This window comes from Salvelinus fontinalis, chromosome 16 (assembly GCF_029448725.1).
Source record: "Salvelinus fontinalis isolate EN_2023a chromosome 16, ASM2944872v1, whole genome shotgun sequence".
NCBI classification, from domain to species: Eukaryota; Metazoa; Chordata; class Actinopteri; order Salmoniformes; family Salmonidae; genus Salvelinus; species Salvelinus fontinalis.
The window spans coordinates 48,593,748-48,606,364 of record NC_074680.1 but is presented as its reverse complement, the minus strand read 5'-3'; the positions used below and the strand labels follow the sequence as shown (position 1 = coordinate 48,606,364).

Below are 12,617 nucleotides of genomic sequence, written 5' to 3'. Positions count from 1 at the left end.
GAAGCCACCGTGCCTCCATCTTGGAACTCCTCCACCGTTGTAACAAGTGTTTAGGAATCTATAGAAATCCATTTATGAATGTTTACATTCATCTTTGCCACATTTATTTTATGACAGACACCTTAATACATACTTTTAAATTATATTATGTGAGCTAAACATAACCAAATGTACAAAAATCCTTTCTAAATTATATACTTAAATACATGTAATTTTGTCCTTGAAAAATGTAATTGAAATAATTCGGAATTCCATTTTATTTCTATGGAGGACTGCTCCTACTGGGGAGTACCAATATGGCCGACCTGGTGGCTTCAATCCCATCAGTACCCTGGGTTGGGGAGTAACGGATTACATATAATCCTGACTGATTACATGTAATTCGTTACATGTAAGGGATTACAAAAACAATTGGTGACTGTAATCCGTTACGTTACCAGCAAAATATTGTAATCAGGTGTCTTGGGGGTGTCTTGCTAATTGCCTATAATTTCCACCTTTTGTCTATTCCATTTGCACAACAGCATGTGAAATTTATTGTCAATCAGTGTTGCTTCCTAAGTGGACAGTTTGATTTCACAGAAGTGTGATTGACTTGGAGTTACATTGTGTTGTTTAAGTGTTCCCTTTATTTTTTGGAGCAGTGTACTTAAAGGGGCATTCTGGAGTTGATATACTTAAAGGGGCAATCTGGAGTTGCTACATCCATTTTTTGATTTATAAATTATATATACAGTACCAGTCAAATGTTTTAACACAGCTACTCATTCAAGGGTTTTTCTTTATTTTTACTATTTTCTACATTGTAGAATAATAGTGAAGACATCAAAACGATGAAATAACACATATGGAATCATGTAGTAAACAAAAAAAAGTGTTAAACAACTCAACATATATTTTATATTTGAGATTCTACAAAGTAGCCACCCTTTGCCCTGATGACAGCTTTGCACACTCTTGGCATTCTCTCAACCCGCTCAATGAGGTAGTCACCTGGAATGCATTTCAATTAACAGGTGTGCCTTGTTAAAAGTTCATTTGTGAAATGTCTTTCCTTCTTAATGCGTTTGAGCCAATCAGTTGTGTTGTGACAAGGTAGGAGTGGTATACAGAAGGTAGCCCTATTTGGTGAAAGACCAAGTCCATATTATGGTTAGAACATCTCAAATAAGCGAAGAGAAACGACAGTCCTTCATTACTTTAAGACGTGAAGGTTAGTCAATCCGGAACATTTCAAGAACTTTGAACGTTTCTTTAAGTGCAGTCGCACTGTTATGAAACTGTCTCCCATGACTACCGCCAAGAGTGTGCAAAGCCGTCATCGAGGGAAAGGGTGGCTACTTTGAATAATCTCAAATCTCAAATACATTTCAGGTTTGTTTAACACTTTCTTGGTTACTACATGATTCCATATGTGTTAGTTTATAGTTTTGATGTCTTCACTATTATTATACAATGTAGAAAATAGTAAAATAAAGAAAATCGCTGAAATGAGTAGGTGTGTCCAAACTTTTGACTGGTACTGTACATATATATATATTTTTGCTAAATAGGTGGCTCTCTGCCACTGGTTACAGCCTTATTATAAAATTGATTAAACAAATGTTTTTCCTCATCCTTTTACACACAATACCCCATAATAACAAAGCGAGAATGTAGACATTTTTGCAAATTTATTCTGAATAAAAACAGAAATACCTTATTTATATAAGTAAATACAATTGATTGGACATGATTTGGAAAGGATCGAGGGAAAGATAAACAGAGCAGAGTAAAGAGATATCCTTGATGAAAACCTGCTCCAGAGCACTCAGGATCTCAGACTGGGGTGAAGGTTCACCTTCCAACAGGACAACGACCCTAAGCACACAGACAAGACAAAGCAAGAGTGGATTCAGGACAAGTCTCTAAATGAACTTGAGTGTCCTAGCCAGAGCCCGGACTTCAACCCGATCGAACATCTCTGGAGAAACCTGAAAATAGCTGTGCAGCAACACTTCCCATCCAACCTGACAGAGCTTGAGAGGATCTGCAGAGAAGAATGGGAGAAACTCCCCAAATACAGGTGTGCCAAGCTTGTAGCGTCATACCCAAGAAGACTCAAGGCTGTAATCGCTGCCAAAGGTGCTTCAACAAAGTACTGAGTAAAGGTCTGAATATTTATGTAAATGTGATATTTCAGTTTTTTGCTTGGTCATTATGGAGTATTGTGATGTCATTATGGAGTATTGTGATGTCATGATGGGGTATTGTGATGTCATTATGGACTATTGTGATGTCATTATGGAATATTGTGATGTCATTATGGGATATTGTGTGTAGATTGATGAGGGGGGAGAAAACTATTGAATCCATTTTAGAATAAGGCTGTAATGTAACAAAATGTGGAAAAAGTCAATGGGTCTGATTACTTTCTGAATGGATCCTTTGTTTCCCATTGGACATGCATCTGTAGTGTATTATTTTGATGGTTAAATCTCCTGGTGTTGTATTGGCATCCGGGCACCCCCTAACTACATTGACACACCCATGCACACACACACACGCAGATACATGGCCCCGTGTGGCTCAGTTGGTAGAGCATGGCGCTTGCAACGCCAGGGTTGTGGGTTCGATTCCCACGGGGGGCCAGTACAAAAAAGTATGAATGTATGTACTTGTAAGTTGCTCTGGATAAGAGCGTCTGCTAAATGACTTAAATGTAAATGTAATACTCATGCATACACACTTTCACTTCTATACTTGCATACCGATTCACTCACTCACACACACACTTTCCACCCACACCCGTTCGTTTAAAACCTGTACATGTTATCTCCTGTTAGGGCCTATATATATATATTTCATAATATAGCGTCTGTTCCACCATCGTGTCTCAAATAGTCATTCTATGAGTTATCATTTCCATACTATATTTTTCATTAATTGTTTCTTTCCAATTGGTTATATGTGGTGCCAGTTGTTTAAGCCAGTTTCTTTCTAGTTATCTGTTTAAATGCTGTTATTCTCATAATTCTGAAGAGGTATTTATCAGAGTAGAGGAACAGAGAGAGAGTTCTGGATTTAGAGAAAGCGCCAACGTTTGAATGTATCATCCAATACTTTGTATACTTCAATCCAGAAATGATTGAGGACTGAGCAGGAATATAATATGTGAGTATGGTTAGCTCTGCTCTCCCTAAGGTAACGCCAGCAACTTGGTGTGATGTCACGGTTGTATTTTGATTGTATTATAGGAGTTTTCCAAGAATATTACCTCCAGAGTAGAGAGTTGGTTATCTTGGACGTGTTTCTTGATATGCCCTCCCAATCCTCTTTGGCTATTACTATTTGCAGCTCATCTTCCCAATTAGTTACCCCTATAAATATTCTCATATTTTGTTTCTTCTTGGATAATTCTGTATATGTCTCCCAGCACATTCTTTGCATTTACTTGTTTATAGGTCTTTGTTATATATTTAATTAAAGGATGTATATCACTACACGTTTAATTAAGTTCCAGTGCTTTAGTAAGATGGCTTTTCTTACTTGTAAATAATTGTAAAACTGAGAGTTCTGGATGTTGCACTTTTTTGATAGATTCTAAATTAATTTCGATCAAATAAGCCTCACATAGTCAATTAGTAATTACATTTTTTGCTGGCAAATTTCGACACTCTCTCTCGTTGACTTCAATGCAAAAATTCCACATTTCTTGGGCTTTCTTTCATGGACAGATTTTGGGCTGAGTAAAACCAAAGATTTCTATAACTAAACCAAGATAACCCACAGCCTGTCGTTTCAAACGGAAACAAGTGAGTCATAGTGGGCAGAAAAAGCAAGGAGGTGGCCAGAGCCAAGCACGATTTAGCGAGAACCTATTGGTGCGTTCTAGCCCGTATTTGCACATTTCGTTAGGGAACGCCTACTCTGCGAAGTGCGCTTGTGCAATAACGCAATTCGCCTTTGCGCCCCTTCTAAACAATGCCATTTTTAAAAAGTCTGTCGTAACATATTTTAGTTTTAGGAACAGAAAACTGTATTGAGATTAAATATTTAATCAATGAGAAAAAAGGTAGAACGTTGGACAACATCCATCTCGTTCTCCCACTGATTTGGTATTGGCCATATTTGGTAGTGAGTGGAAATGCCAAGCGGATGCTTCAAATTTATACATCCGGTGAAATATTTGTCTTATTGTTCTATCTGTGGTAAAACCTTTTTGGCTTCGCCTCTTCACATCTGGAAGGGGAGGGGCAACCGGGTCGATCCAGCGACAAGACGGGAAGTGGATGAACTTGCGACAGTAAACAAGATATTTACAGGTATTCTTGCTAAATGTACATGCGTTAGCTACACACACGCAGTTACAACTTATATTAGAAGAGTTTTGGGTCAGTTTGAAGACCTGCCGTGAGAACAGTGCGTTTGTTTCCTTGCTAGATAGAAGTAACGTTAGCTACTGTAGCTAGTTAGACAACGTAGCTAATATTCGCTAGTTTGATATACATAATTTAGCTAACGGTAGCTAGCTAACGTTGCGTAGTTGGTAGTTAACCTCATGCATATACAAACAACAATATAACAAAGTAGCTAAATACTTACTTTTGTGTCTGTAGTAGCTACGTTGGCTAGCCACTTGTTCGCCAAACCAGTTAGCTAGCTAGTTGTGAATAGAGCCATGTGTACGGCAAGGCTCCATCCTAAACAGGGCTAGCTTGCTAGCAAAACAATGGACTGGATATGGCGGGTGTTTGTTGATAGCCGCGCAACGTATGTATTAACAACACCCCGCCCCCCCACACACACAAATAGTGGTGATTTTAGCATGTCAGTCTTGGTGGGCAAACGAAAAAAATGTTTTTTTTAGGTACATGCCAGCAAAGCCACTACACAATACAACACATTATTTAGACTATAACGGTGACGAATGATGCCCACAAACTTAGGGCCTACATATAGCTGTCCCAACAGCACACCTTGCTATCAGCAGCGCCTTTTCTGCCACAAAACAGTTAGTTCAGCTTCATTTACTGCCTTTGAAAGAAACATAGCTGGTATGGCTAACTTTCTTAAATAAATATGGTTTCTACTGACAATTGAGATGTACAAACTATGGCATAAGGGGATGATGAGCAGATAAGAGGCAATACGTAATTTCGATTAAGACAATGAGCGTGCTAGGACGGATGTAGTCAATATAACTATTTGTTCAGCACGTTTGAAAATGTACAGTGACAAAATTCAGAACATGGGCCATTCTTACAGTAATCTCCCTGTACACCAAGTCAGAACCGTAGGCTAAATAAAGGGGGCTTATAAGCAGACAATGAAAGCTCTTACAATATTTGATTATGTTTCTCTTAAACAGGCGATAGGCTAGATGTGCACCACCAAGTCAGAACAGTAGGCAAAGTTATGAGGGGGAAAGGGACCAAATGATTAGGGTGAGGCACATGGGCCACTAACAGCTTACTACACTACATACACTTAGTATTACTTTCTTAGCTACAGTATACACATCTCTCTGGAATATTACATCATATATGCAGCAGCATACAATACATTTTTGGACTCACCTTGTTGTGCTGTGCTCACTTGAACAGGAAGGTGGCACGGCGATCCTTCTTGTGGGCAAATTTTGTCAGCAAATTGTGGCATTCTCTGGATATATGGTGCTTTCAAGACAACTGGGAACTCGTAAAAAAACAAGGTCGAATCACGACGTCTAGAAAGAGGCCAGAGTTCCCGACTTGGAATTCCGAGTCGCATGACCTTTCAAAACTTATTTTCCCAGTCAGATATATTTTTGTTCTCCCCCAGAGTTCCCAGAAGTCATGCAGGAATGACAGCATGACCAATGTATTCAATCTTTTCTGGCTGTTGGTGTTGCATTTGAATGTTTATCCAGCAGGCTATTGATTGCTTTGCAGTTAGTCACTGATTCCTTCCAAACCACTCCGTGTTGAATTTGCAATTTCCAACTTGTTATGTAATGTTTATGTCCAATGGCCGATGAGCTAAGATTTTGAAAGTATGATGTTGACGTGATCAGCCCAATCAAAGCTACGGTAGATATAGTGTGATTTGACCTCCTTTTATCTGTGGCCAATGACCTTGAGCGTTCTTGGATGGGCACTTCTAATGTAACTATGGCAGCACTCAAGGGGCTTGAATGTTCGAGCTCTACCCGTAGATTTTGTGGTGACGTAGTGCCCCCATGAGTGACAGAACACTAAGCCAATCACAGCACAACTAGAGAATATTACCAATCCCTACGCTCCGTATTTTCCACTGGCTGCCCCACCACCACAGAAAGCACTGAGCTAGGCTGAAACACCTGCATTTTGGAGCTGCCTTACTCAAGAAATCAAAAAAGAGACCATGTTTGTATTCGGCTTTATTAACTCAATTATTATTATTTATTTTTTTACATTGTTTGCAAACTGATATGTGACACGTATTAATGCCAAAATAACAAGCAGAACTGGCAACAATAAACTAAAATATATATATTTTTAATAGCTAAACAGGTCAAAGCCCTGAATGACGGGTCGCTACTATACACACACAGCTAGTTAGCAAACTACTAACGTTCGTCTGATGAATCAGGCTGTAATACACAATGAATTGGTATACATCCTGAAACTATGTAAAGTTAGTTGTATATTTGATATTCGGTTTTTACCTCTGGTAAACTTTTCCCATATTTTGTTGTGTTACAGCCTGAATTTAAAATTGATTCATTTGAGATGTTTTGTCAATGGTCTACCCACAATACCCCATAATGTCAAAGTGAAATAGTTTTTCGCCATAAAAATTTTAAGTTGAAATTTCTTGTGTCAATAAGTATTCAAGCCCTTTGTTATGGCAATCCTAAATAAGTTCAGGAGTCAAAATGAGTGTAAGTTACATAAGTTGCATGGGTTTTGACCCCACACATAGAATTATCTTTAAGGTCCCATAGTCGGGCAGTGAATTTCAAACAATGGTGACTTTCAAACAGTTACAGAGTTTAATGGCTGTGACAGGAGAAACTGAGGATGGATCAACAACATTGTAGTTACTCCACAATACTAACCTAATTGACAGAGGGAAAAGGAAGCCTGTACAGATACAAAATATCCCTGGCCTCCCAAAGGGCACTGCATCGCTGTGTTGCAGCGTCACTACAGCCTGGGGTTCGATCCCAGGCTGTATCATAACCAGCCGTGACACGGAGTCCCATTAAAGCGGCGCACAATTTGGTCCATGGTCGTTCGTGTTAGAGGAGGGTATGGCCGGGGGGTCTCTACTTGACTAATCACCCTCTAGCGAGGTCCTACTGACCTCCCGGGTGGCGCAGTGGTCTAGGGCACTGCATCGCAGTGCTAGCTGCGCCACCAGAGTCTCTGGGTTCGCGCCCAAGCTCTGTCGCAGCCGGCCGCAACCGGTAGGTCCGTGGGGCGACGCACAATTGGCATAGCGTCGTCCGGGTTAGGGAGGGTTTGGCCGGTAGGGATATCCTTGTCTCAGTATGTAAAATGTAATATGTTAAAATGTATGCACTCTACTGTAAGTCGCTCTGGATAAGAGCGTCTGCTAAATGACTAAAATGTAAATGTTTTAGGTTTTAACTCCAACCCTGTTCCCGGAGAGATACCCTCCTGTGGGTTTTAACTCCAACCCTGTTCCTGGAGAGATACCCTCCTGTAGGTTTTAACTCCAACCCTGTTCCTGGAGAGATACTCTCCTGTAGGTTTTAACTCCAACCCTGTTCCTGGAGAGAAACCCTCCTGTAGGTTTTAACTCCAACCCTGTTCCTGGAGAGATACCCTCCTGTAGGTTTGAACTCTAACCCTGTTCCTGGAGAGGGGTTGGAGTTTGACTCCCACCCATAGCCTCTCCACCAGCCCTGCTGACTGGCTGTAGAGCTGTTCTATCACCAGGTCATCCAAAAGGCACCCTATTTCCTATGTAGTGCACTACTGTTAACCAGGACTGGCACCCTATTCCCTATGTAGTACAGTAATTTGTAACAGTAGTGCACTATATATAGGGAAAATGCCAATTTGGGATGTACTCAGTCTGGAATTAGCCTAGTGTGAACTCTGTGGCACTCTGTGGACGGGTAGAGTCTGTGCTGCGGGGCTGTCATTCAGGGGAGGCCAGATGGCGTTAGGGTTGGGTGGTCATCTTAAGCATGTTGAGGAAGAGCCAGCTAGACGTGGGAGGTGGGAAAGAGAAGACCTCCGCTCCCCTCTGTCCCAGCTGATGGGGCAGAGAAGACCTCCGCTCCCCTCTGTCCCAGCTGATGGGGCGGGGATGACAAGACCTCCGCTCCCCTCTGTCCCAGCTGATGGGGCAGAGATGACCTCCGCTCCCCTCTGTCCCAGCTGATGGGGCAGAGAAGACCTCCGCTCCCCTCTGTCCCAGCTGATGGGGCAGAGAAGACCTCCGCTCCCCTCTGTCCCAGCTGATGAGATAGAGAAGACCTCCGCTCCCCTCTGTCCCAGCTGATGGGGCAGAGATGACCTCCGCTTCCCTCTGTCCCAGCTGATGGGGCAGAGATGACCTCCGCTCCCCTCTGTCCCAGCTGATGGGGCAGAGAAGACCTCCGCTCCCCTCTGTCCCAGCTGATGGGGCAAAGATGACCTCCGCTCCCCTCTGTCCCAGCTGATAGGGCAGAGATGACCTCCGCTCCCCTCTGTCCCAGCTGATGGGATAGAGAAGACCTCCGCACCCCTCTGTCCCAGCTGATGGGGCGGAGATGACCTCCGCTCCCCTCTGTCCAAGCTGATGGGATAGAGATAACCTCCGCTCCCCTCTGTCCAAGCTGATGGGATAGAGATGACCTCCGCTCCCCTCTGTCCCAGCTGATGGGGCGGAGATGACCTCCGCTCCCCTCTGTCCAAGCTGATGGGATAGAGATGACCTCCGCTCCCCTCTGTCCAAGCTGATGGGATAGAGATGACCTCCGCTCCCCTCTGTCCAAGCTGATGGGGCAGAGAAAACCTCCGCTCCCCTCTGTCCCAGCTGATGGGGCAGAGAAGACCTCCGCTCCCCTCTGTCCCAGCTGATGGGGTAGAGATAACCTCCGCTCCCCTCTGTCCCAGCTGATGGGGCAGAGAAAACCTCCGCTCCCCTCTGTCCCAGCTGATGGGGCAGAGAAGACCTCCGCTCCCCTCTGTCCCAGCTGATGGGGCAGAGAAGACCTCCGCTCCCCTCTGTCCCAGCTGATGGGGCAGAGATGACCTCCGCTCTCCTCTGTCCCAGCTGATGGGGCAGAGATGACCTCCGCTCTCCTCTGTCCCAGCTGATGGGGCAGAGATGACCTCCGCTCCCCTCTGTCCCAGCTGATGGGGCAGAGAAGACCTCCGCTCCCCTCTGTCCCAGCTGATGGGGCAGAGAAGACCTCCGCTCCCCTCTGTCCCAGCTGATGGGGCAGAGAAGACCTCCGCTCCCCTCTGTCCCAGCTGATGAGATAGAGAAGACCTCCGCTCCCCTCTGTCCCAGCTGATGGGGCAGAGATGACCTCCGCTTCCCTCTGTCCCAGCTGATGGGGCAGAGATGACCTCCGCTCCCCTCTGTCCCAGCTGATGGGGCAGAGAAGACCTCCGCTCCCCTCTGTCCCAGCTGATGGGGCAAAGATGACCTCCGCTCCCCTCTGTCCCAGCTGATAGGGCAGAGATGACCTCCGCTCCCCTCTGTCCCAGCTGATGGGATAGAGAAGACCTCCGCACCCCTCTGTCCCAGCTGATGGGGCGGAGATGACCTCCGCTCCCCTCTGTCCAAGCTGATGGGATAGAGATAACCTTCGCTCCCCTCTGTCCAAGCTGATGGGATAGAGATGACCTCCGCTCCCCTCTGTCCCAGCTGATGGGGCGGAGATGACCTCCGCTCCCCTCTGTCCAAGCTGATGGGATAGAGATGACCTCCGCTCCCCTCTGTCCAAGCTGATGGGATAGAGATGACCTCCGCTCCCCTCTGTCCAAGCTGATGGGGCAGAGAAAACCTCCGCTCCCCTCTGTCCCAGCTGATGGGGCAGAGAAGACCTCCGCTCCCCTCTGTCCCAGCTGATGGGGTAGAGATAACCTCCGCTCCCCTCTGTCCCAGCTGATGGGGCAGAGATGACCTCCGCTCTCCTCTGTCCCAGCTGATGGGGCAGAGATGACCTCCGCTCTCCTCTGTCCCAGCTGATGGGGCAGAGAAGACCTCCGCTCCCCTCTGTCCCAGCTGATGGGGCAGAGAAGACCTCCGCTCCCCTCTGTCCCAGCTGATGGGGCAGAGATGACCTCCGCTCTCCTCTGTCCCAGCTGATGGGGCAGAGATGACCTCCGCTCTCCTCTGTCCCAGCTGATGGGGCAGAGATGACCTCCGCTCCCCTCTGTCCCAGCTGATGGGGCAGAGAAGACCTCCGCTCCCCTCTGTCCCAGCTGATGGGGCAGAGAAGACCTCCGCTCCCCTCTGTCCCAGCTGATGGGGCAGAGAAGACCTCCGCTCCCCTCTGTCCCAGCTGATGGGGCAGAGATGACCTCCGCTCCCCTCTGTCCCAGCTGATGGGGCAGAGATGACCTCCGCTCCCCTCTGTCCCAGCTGATGGGGCAGAGATGACCTCCGCTCCCCTCTGTCCCAGCTGATGGGGCAGAGAAGACCTCCGCTCCCCTCTGAAGACCTCCGCTCCCCTCTGTCCCAGCTGATGGGGCAGAGATAACCTCCGCTCCCCTCTGTCCCAGCTGATGGGTTAGAGATGACCTCCGCTCCCCTCTGTCCCAGCTGATGGGGCTGAGATGACCTCCGCTCCCCTCTGTCCCAGCTGATGGGGCTGAGATGACCTCCGCTCCCCTCTGTCCCAGCTGATGGGGCGGAGATAACCTCCGCTCCCCTCTGTCCCAGCTGATGGGGCAGAGATGACCTCCGCTCCCCTCTGTCCCAGCTGATGGGGCAGAGATGACCTCCGCTCCCCTCTGTCCCAGCTGATGGGGCAGAGATGACCTCCGCTCCCCTCTGTCCCAGCTGATGGGGCAGAGATGACCTCCGCTCCCCTCTGTCCCAGCTGATGGGGCAGAGAAGACCTCCGCTCCCCTCTGAAGACCTCCGCTCCCCTCTGTCCCAGCTGATGGGGCAGAGATAACCTCCGCTCCCCTCTGTCCCAGCTGATGGGTTAGAGATGACCTCCGCTCCCCTCTGTCCCAGCTGATGGGGCTGAGATGACCTCCGCTCCCCTCTGTCCCAGCTGATGGGGCTGAGATGACCTCCGCTCCCCTCTGTCCCAGCTGATGGGGCGGAGATAACCTCCGCTCCCCTCTGTCCCAGCTGATGGGGCAGAGATGACCTCCGCTCCCCTCTGTCCCAGCTGATGGGGCAGAGATGACCTCCGCTCCCCTCTGTCCCAGCTGATGGGGCAGAGATGACCTCCGCTCCCCTCTGTCCCAGCTGATGGGGCAGAGATGACCTCCGCTCCCCTCTGTCCCAGCTGATGGGGCAGAGATGACCTCCGCTCCCCTCTGTCCCAGCTGGTGGGCCTTTGCCAGTCAAGTCTCGTATATATTTATATATACACACACACTCTGCTGGGGTTTCGGGCATTCAGAGGATAGCAGCTACACTGGCAGCAGTCCTGCATGCTTGTACGTAACATAATATAGTCCACATGTATTTGGGCAGCTGACGTTTATATATAATTGAGGCAGCCGTGTTATACAAACAATTTGCACAGTGTCAGTTCGTTGAGTGAAGCTTTTTATATAGGCTGTTTTCAATAATTCTCATTTCCTCCCAACAGTACGTAATGGCCTGATTTTGAAACCCATCACCAATATCCAACATGGGGAGGGAAAGGAAGTGCATTCTCTGTCAGATCGTTTACAGCTCCAAACAGGTAAAACCTTTTCAAAGTTTCCTGGAAAGAAACAGAGTCATTATCAGGCCTACATGTCATTTTTTTTATAGCGTTTTTCTAAAACCTAAAGATGGCGCTTTCATCACCAAGACCTTTTGTTTTGATAAATATCATGTCTTTAGATGTGAAGGGTTTGTTTTGATAAATATCATGTCTTTAGATGTGAACGGTTTGTGTTCTTGTGTCTCCAGGAGATGGATGAGCATATGAAGAGTATGCTGCATCATCGTGAACTGGAGAACCTTAAGGGCCGGTGAGAACTACTGCTGAACTTACGCTAACTTACCCATGCATGGAACTTAGGCTAACTTACCCATGCATGGAACTTAGGCTAACTTACCCATGCATGGAACTTAGGCTAACTTACCCATGCATGGAACTTAGGCTAACTTACCCATGCACGGAACTTAGGCTAACTTACCCATGCACGGAACTTACGCTAACTTACCCATGCACGGAACTTACGCTAACTTACCCAGAACTTACGCTAACTTACCCAGAACTTATGCTAACTTACCCGGAACTTATGCTAACTTACCCATGCACGGAACTTATGCTAACTTACCCATGCACGGAACTTATGCTAACTTACCCATGCACGGAACTTATGCTAACTTACCCATGCACGGAACTTACGCTAACTTACCCATGCACGGAACTTACGCTAACTTACCCATGCACGGAACTTACGCTAACTTACCCATGCACGGAACTTATGCTAACTTACCCAGAACTTACGCTAACTTACCCATGCACG

General features: G+C 46.5%; 1 protein-coding gene and 1 non-coding gene across 4 annotated transcripts in view; both read left to right on the top strand.

The window, feature by feature from the left end:
* The first annotated feature begins 2,555 nt into the window (after positions 1–2,555).
* trnaa-ugc (transfer RNA alanine (anticodon UGC)) lies at positions 2,556–2,631 on the top strand. Its single transcript has one exon. It is a non-coding gene; the product is annotated as a tRNA-Ala (tRNA).
* Positions 2,632–4,201: 1,570 nt separating this feature from the next.
* znf106a (zinc finger protein 106a) overlaps positions 4,202–12,617 on the top strand; it is a 76,880-nt gene continuing 68,464 nt past the window's right edge. For 2 of the 3 annotated variants that reach the window (XM_055865630.1, XM_055865633.1), the window contains exons 1-3: positions 4,202–4,304; positions 11,744–11,839; positions 12,052–12,113. In XM_055865630.1, coding sequence (XP_055721605.1) covers positions 11,786–11,839; positions 12,052–12,113 — 116 coding nt within the window. In that variant the 5' untranslated portion in view covers positions 4,202–4,304; positions 11,744–11,785. Of the gene's footprint in view, positions 4,305–7,421; positions 7,474–11,743; positions 11,840–12,051; positions 12,114–12,617 lie in introns of those variants that run through there. The other variant, XM_055865632.1, reaches the window with a different exon arrangement.